At 39.8% G+C, this 11,102-nt stretch overlaps 1 protein-coding gene across 1 annotated transcript; it reads left to right on the top strand.

The window, feature by feature from the left end:
- The first annotated feature begins 425 nt into the window (after positions 1–425).
- LOC145128377 (replication protein A 70 kDa DNA-binding subunit B-like) lies at positions 426–10,897 on the top strand. Its single transcript, XM_079063187.1, has 7 exons — positions 426–572; positions 641–911; positions 995–1,091; positions 1,189–1,313; positions 1,397–1,475; positions 1,535–1,633; positions 10,879–10,897. The coding sequence occupies exons 1-7, from the start codon at positions 426–428 to the stop codon at positions 10,895–10,897; spliced, it is 837 nt and encodes a 278-aa protein (XP_078919313.1).
- Positions 10,898–11,102: the final 205 nt, after the last annotated feature.

The raw sequence follows: 11,102 nt of genomic DNA on the forward strand, positions 1-11,102 counted from the left end.
ACGCTTCACAAACAGGTATGTTGGCTTTCGTTTCATGTGACTACCTACTAATTTTCATATATTCACAGGGAAAAAACTTTATGTACTAATTAGCAAAATCATTTTAATGGGTATTTCTTTTTGAAAATCAGACACATGTTCCATTACGTACAAACATCATATGTTTGGGTTTAGGCCATCATATGTATACTTCACCATAAAATTCAAGCAATTATCGTCATGCTTATGTATTACAAATGATGCAAGAAATAAAAAATATTTATATGTAAATGACATTTTTTTTATTTTATATATTACTATTAATCAATACCAGTTCATACATTAACAACAGATGACTTGCTACACCAAGGATATAAACAAATTAATTATTGAATAGAACTCTGTATTGAATAAAATTATTTACCCATAACAGATAACCAAAAAAAATGACGAGAGACTACTACAACATAGTCGACATGACTCCAAACATGAAGAAAAGTTGGACTGTCGAAATTCAAGTTATAGAATGTGGTCATAGACAACTTAGTAACGCAAAAAGAGAATTTAGGAGACTCATCTTTGCAGACACACATGTATACCAACATTACATGTGTTAGATTTTCAATTTGTATGTTGATTCTAATCATGTTTCTTACATCAGGGGACAAGAGTGTCGGCCTTAATCTATAGTAATGACCTTGACTTTTTTGAAAATACATTCAAACCATACAATCACTATCAAATTTCCAATGCAAATTTGAGACTCACTGAACCACGTTTTCAACTTGATTCATATGAATTTTCTTGGACACTAAGCAGACAAACACTCATTGAACCCATCGAAGAACAAACCCCACCACCACTCCCATGCCAATTTCACTTTACCCCATTTAGTGAACTATACAAGTATGCAGATGAAGAAAATTATCTAAGTAAGACATACACCTTTACCCATTCATTTATATCCATTTATAACCACATTGTCACATATACATCTATACCTTTTAAAATGCAGACCTAAGAGGTGTTGTAATTAAATGCTTGCCAATTCAGCATGTGAAAAAGGGATCAGAAACATCATCAAAAAGGGACGTAATTATTGTCAATGAGGAGTATGTGCAAGATTAACTTCATAGAATTAACAATATGAAATCATTTTTTTAAAATTTATTTATTATTATTATTCTAAAATCGACACATTTTTATCAGGAAAAAACTTCTAATTCTAACATTATGGAATCCCATCGATGAAATTGAAGGAAATGCCTTGGACAAAATAACCAATACTGGGCCTTTGGTATTTGCAATGAGGGTAAAGGTGACAACATTCTATGGTATATTCGAATCCCTTTCTACCATAATGCAGCTACATATATGCCTAAAAAAATACACTAATGATTAACTACACGCATATCAGGACAATCAATCACTACAAGCCCCAGATCTGCGATTCTTATAAATCCACCAGTGAAAGATGATCTAAAGCTACAAGACTGGTATATTCAAGATAATAATTACCCACAATTATATTTAATTTATTTTTTGTAATGCACAGGTACATAATTAACAAAGCAGAAATTAAAGGACTCCTTCAGAATGAAACATACAAGGATACTGAGATTCTGTTGCCACCTCCCGAAAACAAAGACATACTGTCACACCCCCGAACCAGACGGCGGAAACGTCCGGGGGCTCGTGTGACTAACAATTGAATAATCATCACAATGAATATACATGAAACATAACACATTCATCACCAACATTACATAATACAACTGGCATTGTTCACATCAAGCACATTGTTAAACTACATAAGTTCATATTGTTAAAAGTACGCTAAGTGTTATTACATAAACGAAACCATACATACTTGCAAATCTTCCGGCTTAACGATTACCTAAGAATACAAGTTATTTTGGAAACGGTCAACATATATAATGTTGGTGAGTTCATAAGTATATTTGAGTAAAAGTCTTTGTATCTTTCATAAAAACCCAGAAAATCCGATATTTTCCGTAAAATGTTTGAAAATGATGTGAAAATCGAGTATAAATGCATGTGTGAATTTAATAGATAAAACTTGTATGAGTGTAGTTTAGATTCATTGTATTTTGAATGAATGATAATTGTATATGAATAATTTCCCCAGAAAATCCGATATTTTCTGTTTTATAACATCGTTTAGATTCTTGTATCGTTAAATAAGACGTTGTGCATTGACACGATTAAAGAATTTATCTTCAAAAGGTTAAAAAATTTTGTATCGAATCCCTATATGAGCCGTTATAACCATGCATGATAATGACTAGACTGACCTAGTCTAGCTGTAGCGAACAGTTAAGGCATGGGGGATCACCGCGTATAGATCTATACACAAACTCCCGCTTTCCTACCAGGAAACTCTGATTATAACTACAGGCTACGATTGTACACTCAGCGGTGCCAACCGACATGTCTCACTAGATTCTTAACCCCTTGTTACTTTGTTTAATGTTTACGTAATTGTGGTATGTTTTTGTATTCAAAAGTTACATATATAAGTATACAACGTTTAATGATTTCGTAAGGTATAGTTACGGCCTATTAACATGTGAAATTTCCATTCCAAGCCCTATTAGCATGTAGTTAGACCACAAAGGCCCAATAACATGTAAGAGGGTAACTTAGGCCCAATAGGCATGTAAATGGGCCACAAAAGCCCAATAAACATGTAATCCATAACCTAGGCCCAAATTAACATGTAAGTGGGTCATAAGACCCAATAAACACGTCATGGAAACATTGGGCTTAATATGCACTTAATTGGGCCCTTAGGGTCCAATGGCCAAATAACGTCTATATTAGGCCCAATAAATAGTTATCGACGTATTCCGTTCGTTTGTTTTATTCTGTTGTTTGTTTTAGCTCGAAGTTTAATAGATTGATGATAAAAATCCTCTTTTTGTAAAAACGACGTTTTTGGCCAATAAACCTCCAATTTTTAATTAAGGCCCAAAGTTTTGTAAAAATGACACTTTAGTCCATAATTTATAAAAATTTGCCATTTTGTCCTAAATGTCTAAAAACTTACGGTTTTAGCCGAAAAAGTTATATTTTCGCATTTAGAACCCTGTTTTGCAGAAAAATACATTTTCAGCCCCTTATTTGTAAAAGTTTACACTTTCGGTCCCATTTTTGGAAAACTTTACTTTTTTGGTCCAATTTGAAAATAAATGATATTTTCACCTCTAAATTTGGTTTATTTACATTTATGACTCAAACTTTGGCCAAATAACATTTTTAACCCCAAAACTTCATTTTTTTCGCAAATTGGGCCCAAAGCCGTGAGGCCCAAAAGTTTTGGCCCATTAAGCTAAATTTTACATTTTTGGCCCTTTTAAAAGTATGTTTAACATAAAAATACCTTTTTATACATGTAGGACCTGTTTGGCCCCTTTAAAAACATAATTTTTACTTTTTACCCTTATCTTTTGTTTTCTTGACAATTTTGACCTTTAACAAGGTTTTTGTTGAATTCTTTTGCATCTTAAACATGTATTCACTTTTGTCTTGATAATGTAATGTATATCATATCATAGTTCATAGATCTTTGTTAAATAATACTTAAAATTTCGAGATTTGCTAAGATCCAACTCATTATTACCAAACAAACTAAGAATTCACACAAAACATGCATATAACACATAGATCTACACATTTTACTTGCATTCTCCCCCAAAAATCATATGAAAACCGAAAACAAGGGGGTATGAACTCACCTTTGCTTTGATGTTTCGGTTTTGAAGAAGAAATGAAGAAGATTTTGGTCCTAGCAAGCTTTCTTGAGTAGATTTCGAACTTAAGAAGTTCTAGGAAGCAAAATCACCAAAAACTTTGCTTAAAAGAGTGATCTAACATGAGAATGGAGTTATAAACTTGGATGTGTAAAGACTTACCAAGAAGTGATGATTATCTTGTGAAAACCTTCTTGAAACACAAGCAATTTTCGAGATTTTTGATGGAAGGAGTAGGATGATTCCTTAAGAGTGTTTGAGAGAATTTGGTGTAGTGTGTGTGTGTTGTCTTCGGCCGAGAGTAGAAGAGGAGAGGGGAGAGAGAGGGGTGAGGTGACTAGTATGGATACATGTTGGTCCTTGCATGGATATATGATGTGTAAAATGGAGGTGACACCTCCCAAAGTCAACCCTCCCCATTTCACTTCTTTTCCCTTTTTTTTTGTTTTATACATGGGCCGAGAATTTGGGCCAAGAAGAAAGGGTGGAGTAGATTGGGCCCATTAACTCTAGCTAAGATTTTTGGACCCTAAACATAAGATTTTTCGGCCCATTGGGCTCTTGGAAGCATTCACGGCCCAAATAGAATAAAAAAATGGGCTTATGGCTCACTAAGGTTAAATGGATTAGTTATGGCCCAATAAGGCCCATTAGGGTTAGAATGAATCATTCTAGACCCAAATGGTCCAAAATGTTTTAGATTTATGAATTGGGTCCAATTAGGATCCAATTAGGGCTTCTAAGTCCAATAAAGTTGAATTGGGTGCTTATTGGTCCATTAGGCCCAATAAGGAAACCCTAGTCCAATATGGACTTAAACATTGGTTCTTAGGGCTTCAGACTCTTTGAGGAACATAATTGATGAAACTAAATGACCATTGAGTGAGATTTATTTAGAGTATATGTTTTACAGTAGTTGAATGGTTACACAGGAATAGAATTTTCTAGCTAAAATGTTGGTTGTGACATCATCCCCTCGTTACAGGGAGTTTCGTCCCGAAATTCTTTTGAAAACTAGGATTGTGAAGGAATGAATAGGTGAGGGTACTTCTTCTTCATCTGATCTTCACGTTCCCACGTGAATTCCGGTCCGCATTTCGCGCTCCATCGAACCTTCACGATCGGGATACGACTTTGCTTTGTACGCTTCACCTCCCTATCCATAATCTCGACTGGTTCTTCGACGAACAGGAGATTCTCTTTTATCTCAATTTCTTTCAATGGGACGACAAGGGTTTCATCTGATAGACACTTTTTCAGATTCGAGACGTGAAACACTGGATGTACGTTGCTGAGCTCGACAGGTAGCTGCAGCTTATAAGCCACTGGACCAATTCGGGAAAGAATCTCGAACGGTCCAATGTATCGCGGGTTCAATTTTCCTTGTTTCCCAAAGAGAATCATTCGTTTTCAGGGAGAGACCTTTAACAACACGCGATCCCCGACTTGAAATTCTAATGGCTTTCGCCGCTTGTCAGCATAGCTCTTTTGTCGGTCTCGCGATGCTTGAAGTCGAGCTTTGATTTGGACTATTCGTTCGGTCGTCTCACGGATGATTTCGGGTCCAGTAAGAGTACTGGTTGGCGATTGTCCTTTTGCTAGTTGAGTGTCACCCACCTCTGCCCAGCATAGGGGCGATCTGCATTTGTGACCATAGAGCGCTTAGAAGAGAGCAACCTTGATGCTCGAGTGATAACTGTTGTTATAGGAGAATTCGATCAGAGGCAAGTGGGCATCCCATGATTTGCCGAAGTCAATCACGCAAGCTCGTAGCATATCCTCGAGTGTCTGGATGGTACGTTCACTCTGACCATCCGTATGTGGGTGATAGGAGGTGCTCATATCTAGCTGGGTTCCGTCATCTTTAACTTCGAGCTCCTTCTCCATTCCTCGTAGCGATTCACTAGCGACATTCTCTGGCTTCAATGCGTCCAATTGGGCTTCCTTGATTTGTGAGGCTAAATGAGACTGGATGGTGATCGACAGGGTCTTCACACGATGACTTGAATACTCCTTTCGGCTCAGGGCATCGGCTACCACGTTAGCCTTGCCTGGATGGTATTTGATCTCACACTCATAATCATTTAACAGTTCAAACCATATCCGTTGCCTCATGTTTAGTTCCTTTTGATTTAGAATGTGTTGGGGACTCTTGTGGTCTGTAAAGATGGTGCACTTGGTACCATATAGGTAGTGCCTCCAAATCTTTAGGACGAAGACCACCGCTCCCAGTTCAAGATCATGTGTGGTGTAATTTACTTCATGCGTTTTCAATTGTCTAGATGCGTAAGCAATTACCTTCTCTCGTTGCATGAGGACACAACCTAATCCTTGATTCGAAGCATCACAGTAAACTATGAAGTCTTCGGTTCCCTCTGGTAAGGATAGCACTGGAGCACTACAGAGGGCTTGCTTCAAGGATTGGAAGGCAACTTCTTGCTTCTCTGTCCAGTTGAACGGTATGCCTTTCTGAGTCAATGTGGCGAGGGGTTTGGCTATCTTGGAGAAGTTCCGAATGAATCTTCGGTAGTAGCCTGTGAGACCTAAGAATTGGCGAATTTCCGTTGGCGTTGCCGGAATTGCCCAGCTTTCGATTTCTTTGATCTTGTAGGGGTCCACGTGTATTCCTTCTTGACTGACTACATGACCCAGAAAGTTTACGCTGCGGAGCCAGAATTCGCACTTGGAGAGTTTTGCATACAACTTTTTGGCTCGCAGGGTTTCTAAGATCTGTCGGAGGTGTGGGCTATGATCTTCTTCACTTCGAGAGTATACGAGAATATCATCAATGAAAACAATTACGAATTTATCAAGGAATGGGCGGCAGACTCGATTCATGAGGTCCATGAATGCAGCGGGGGCATTCATCAGACCGAAGGGAATCACGACAAATTCGTAATGACCGTAATGAGTTCGGAAAGCAGTCTTAGGAATGTCCTCATCTCGGACTTTGAGTTGATGATAACCGGATCTCAGATCTATCTTTGAAAAGTAACTAGCTACTTGAAGCTGGTCAAATAGATCATCGATTCGTGGAAGTGGATACCGGTTTTTAATGGTGAGCTTATTTAATTCCCTATAGTCGATGCACATCCTGAAGGATCCGTCTTTCTTTTTAACAAAAAGAACCGGAGCTCCCCACGGCGAGAAGCTGGGTCTGATAAATCCTTTATTTAGGAGTTCGCTCAGTTGGCTTGACAATTCTTGGATTTCTGCAGGAGCTAACCTATAGGGTGATTTGGCGATTGGAGTGGCTCCAGGCACTAGGTCGATTCGGAATTCGATTTGTCGCCCTGGGGGTATTCCCGGAAGATCTTCTGGAAACACATCCGGGAAATCACACGCCACTGGGATGCCGTGAATACTCGCTTCCTATTTGGTTTTATCCACCACATGAGCAAGGAATGCGTAGTTCTTCTTTTGTAGGCACCTTTTCGCCTTGATACTCGAGATAAGACGAACGTTTGCGCCGGGTTTATCTTCGTAGATTATTAGGGTTTCGTGGTTAGGAATATGAAGGCGAACGGCCTTCTCATGACACATAATATCGACATGATGGGGGCTTAACCAATCCATGCCGATGATCACATAAAAACTCCTAATATTTACAGGCATTAATTCTATTTGAAAGGTGTAATTGTTTAGAGTTAGTGTACACCCCACATAAATATCCTTAGTTGATTCAGTCTTCCCATTAGCCATTTCCACCGTAAAGGCTTCATTAAGCTTTTGGGGTTGTTGTTTTAGTAAGCATTTGAACTTATTACTCACAAAACTTCGCTCCGCTCCGCTATCAAATAAGATGCATGCATATGAGTCCTTAAGTAAGAACGTACCGGTGACAACGGTTGGGTCCTGCACTGCTTCACCTTGGCCCATTGTCAGTACTCTCCCTGCTGCTCCTACCCCTTGATTGTTCGCGTTGGGGCAGTTTCGCCTGATATGCCCAGTTTTCCCACATCCGTAACAGGTATAGCTAGCTCCAGTATTGGTGTTGTTGTTGTTGTTGTTATTGTTGTTGTTGTTTGTCATCTGGTTCTGCGGAAGCTGAGTCCTACAGTACTTCGTTGTATGGCCTTTCCGATTGCACCTTGTGCAACTCATCTCTCTGCACTCCCTGTGATGGTGGAAGTTGCATTTGCCACACTTGGGGAGATTTCCCGAGTACTGCTTGGAAGCATTTGGCGTGGATGAGGCTGGAGCATGTGGTGTGGCAGTAGCTTGTGTTGCAGCATGGACGGACACCGTTTGTTGCTTCTTAGACGATTCCGAGTTTTGCTTTCCTTTTCGTTTGATGTTCTTCCCCTTCTTGTTCTCTTCTTCCTTCTTAACCTCCGCTACCACTGTCTTGGCACCCTTCTTATTGCCGTGATCGTACAGTTTCTTGGCCAGTCTCTTGGCACTATCAAATGTCTTAGGGTTTGCCGCAATGGTATTCCCTTGGATAGGTTCAGTCAGTCCCCAGATAAACCTTTCAATCTTCTTCTCTTCTGAGGTGATCATTCCGGGACACAGAAGAGATAACTCACTAAATCGGGATATGTATGCGTCGATATTGGAGTTTTGGACCATGAGGTTCCACAACTCTTGCCCCGTCTTCTGAATCTCACCTCTAGGGCAGTATTCTGCTAACATCATCTTCTTCAGCTCTTCCCAGGGCATCGTGTTTGCCACCGGGAGTGTCATGGCCTCTATGTGGCCATTCCACCAGGAGAGGGCTTGGTCGATGAAAGTGCAGGCTGCGAACTTGACCTTACACTCATCGGGACATCCGCAGATTTCGAAAACAGACTCTACTTTCTCGATCCACCGCTTCAGGGCTATGACGCCTCCTGTCTCATTAAAGGTCCGAGGTTTGGCGTTGGCGAAGTCCTTGTAGGTGCACGTTCGAGCGGCTCCGTGGTTCGTCCCTTGATTGGTGCTCCCGGCTCCCTGCCCGTTGCCCTTTCCGTTGTTTCCATTGCGAATCTGCGCAAGTGCTGCAGTGACCGCAGCGGACACTGCTGCCTGGAATGCAACCGAGTTTATCTCAGGTGGGGTCAGTGTTGTGTTGTTTCCACGGTTGGGTCTTTGAGGCATCTTTCTGTCGTGGAACGGAAAGATGTTGAGTGCCTATGGTTTTTTTTTTTGCGAGTTTGTGATCCTAAAGACTAGGCGTATAGTGTGTGTATTTAAGTAAATTTCATGCATTAACATAAAACAAGAAGGCAAAACACATAGCAGATAACAATGTCATGATAAAACATAAAGCAATTTCATTAATACTAATAGTTTTGATACATGAAAATTTGCCAAGAGGCATACAGTACATAGAGCTATAAAATCCGGCAGCATGACGACTCTATGAGTAGTGTAATCACTTAAACATAGAGTCGATAGTACATAGCATAGATCACCTAACATAATACTAACGAAAGATACGGCTGGTCCTAGTCATATTGGTATGTGTCAGGGGGTGGTGCTGAGGAAGTGGATGCTCCCTGAAGGCGAGCCACCTGACGCTCCGTGTCTCGGAGTCGAGTCTCCCAACTCACCTGCCTCATGTGGAACTCTCGAATAACCTATCGCATTTCCTGCTCCGCCCGCTCAACCCTAGTCCACATCTGGTGCATCTGATCGGCGGTGCTCTGAGCCAGATCGCCAGTATCCCTCAATCGTCTCACCACGACTGGAAGAGCTCGATCAGCCGGTCCTCCCTCCCTCAACTCATAGAACTCATGTGTCATGCCAAACGAGGGTCGCTGTCCCTGTTGCCTGTTCCATCTGCAAATTTCGATACCCCAGGGAGGTGTAGGGCCGCTTGGGCCCATTCGGTGAGCCGGCACCCTCACTGGGTATGGTGGGTTGATGACTTCGGACTCTATGTCTGAATTATCACCTCTGTCATCACCAGACTCTTCTTTACCATCGTCTGCCACGGGTTCCGCGAGTCCCTCTTCCGCTCCTCTTTAGGTTCCTCTTCAGGTTCCTCGTCGGATTCCTCTAGCCATCCGTTATTTACCTGATTGGGAAAGTAGGGATCTCCAGGGTGGTGGAAGCCAGCCATATTGACTACACTAGGGTGCATATATAAGTCATATTTTAATTACTCTCATAGTATTTGTAATTATTTGTGTTTGGGTTCCCTAGAGTTATTGGAGAGTGGGGTAGGCTTATGGATTCATTTCCCACTGTGATTACTCCCGAACACATGTTGGTTATATTCTGAGTAAATATAGTTGATCAGGCTATATTTATCCCTAATATAACTACATAACGGCCCAGGTTTAATCGTAGCGTTCAATCTCCTCCAAAAGCTTTTATTAGATATTGTTAGATTATTATCCTACTATGCGCACATAAGTGTGAAATTTTTGTTTTGTTCAGAGTTATTTAGTCCCATTGTGTTTATAGTTGCATATCATGTATGGTTATATATGTTAGTTCACTATAAACATTGCTCTGATACCAACCTGTCACACCCCCGAACCAGACGGCGGAAACGTCCGGGGGCTCATGTGACTAACAATTGAATAATCATCACAATGAATATACATGAAACATAACACATTCATCACCAACATTACATAATACAACTAGCATTGTTCACATCAAGTACATTGTTAAAGTACATAAGTTCAAATTGTTAAAAGTACGCTAAGTGCTATTACATAAACGAAACCATACATACTTGCAAATCTTCCAGTTTAACGATTACCTGAGAATACAAGTTATTTTGGAAACGATCAACATATATAATGTTGGTGATGAATGTGTTATGTTTCATGTATATTCATTGTGATGATTATTCAATTGTTAGTCACACGAGCCCCCGAACGTTTCCGCCGTCTGGTTCGGGGGTGTGACACATACTTCCAATAGGCAGGGCAATTATAAGGATGAAAAATGTAAGTAATTATAACAAATGATCATCAACTATTATATATATTCTAAACCATCATAGACTTACCGATTATTTGACACAAACAATATGTGCTATGTGTTTAAAACCAATTCAAGGAGATGTAAACTAGAACATCAAATGCCCTCTTTGTAAAAAAAATTAGAAGTACAGATCATGTACGTGTATTTCTATTAAATAATCTTTTAAGCCAATTTTCTTTAAACATCATGATTCTTTGAACAGCTCAAGGGCAAAATATTGAAATCAATGATGGAATTGGAACAATTTCTGCAAGCATATCAACACCAGAAATTGAAAAGTTAATTCCATTAAACCCCAATGAAATCAGAGATGTAGCAGAAAGTGTAAGGTTTCCTAATTTCAAAACTGTCATTTTTTAATTACTCAAATATTTGTAAGGTCCTAAAATGGATCTTTACCAATGATCAAGCAATCAAACAATAAAC

Source organism: Lactuca virosa, chromosome 1 (genome assembly GCF_052849685.1).
Source record: "Lactuca virosa cultivar CGN04683 chromosome 1, Lactuca_virosa_CGN04683_v6, whole genome shotgun sequence".
Taxonomy (NCBI): Eukaryota; Viridiplantae; Streptophyta; class Magnoliopsida; order Asterales; family Asteraceae; genus Lactuca; species Lactuca virosa.

Excerpts from the sequence above, each read along its gene's own strand:
- LOC145128377 (XM_079063187.1), top strand. The coding sequence starts at position 426 with ATGACGAGAGACTACTACAACATAGTCGACATGACTCCAAACATGAAG. Across the intron at positions 912-994 it reads AGATGAAGAAAATTATCTAA|ACCTAAGAGGTGTTGTAATT; the intron begins GTAAGACATACA and ends TTTAAAATGCAG. Across the intron at positions 1,092-1,188 it reads GTAATTATTGTCAATGAGGA|GAAAAAACTTCTAATTCTAA; the intron begins GTATGTGCAAGA and ends CATTTTTATCAG.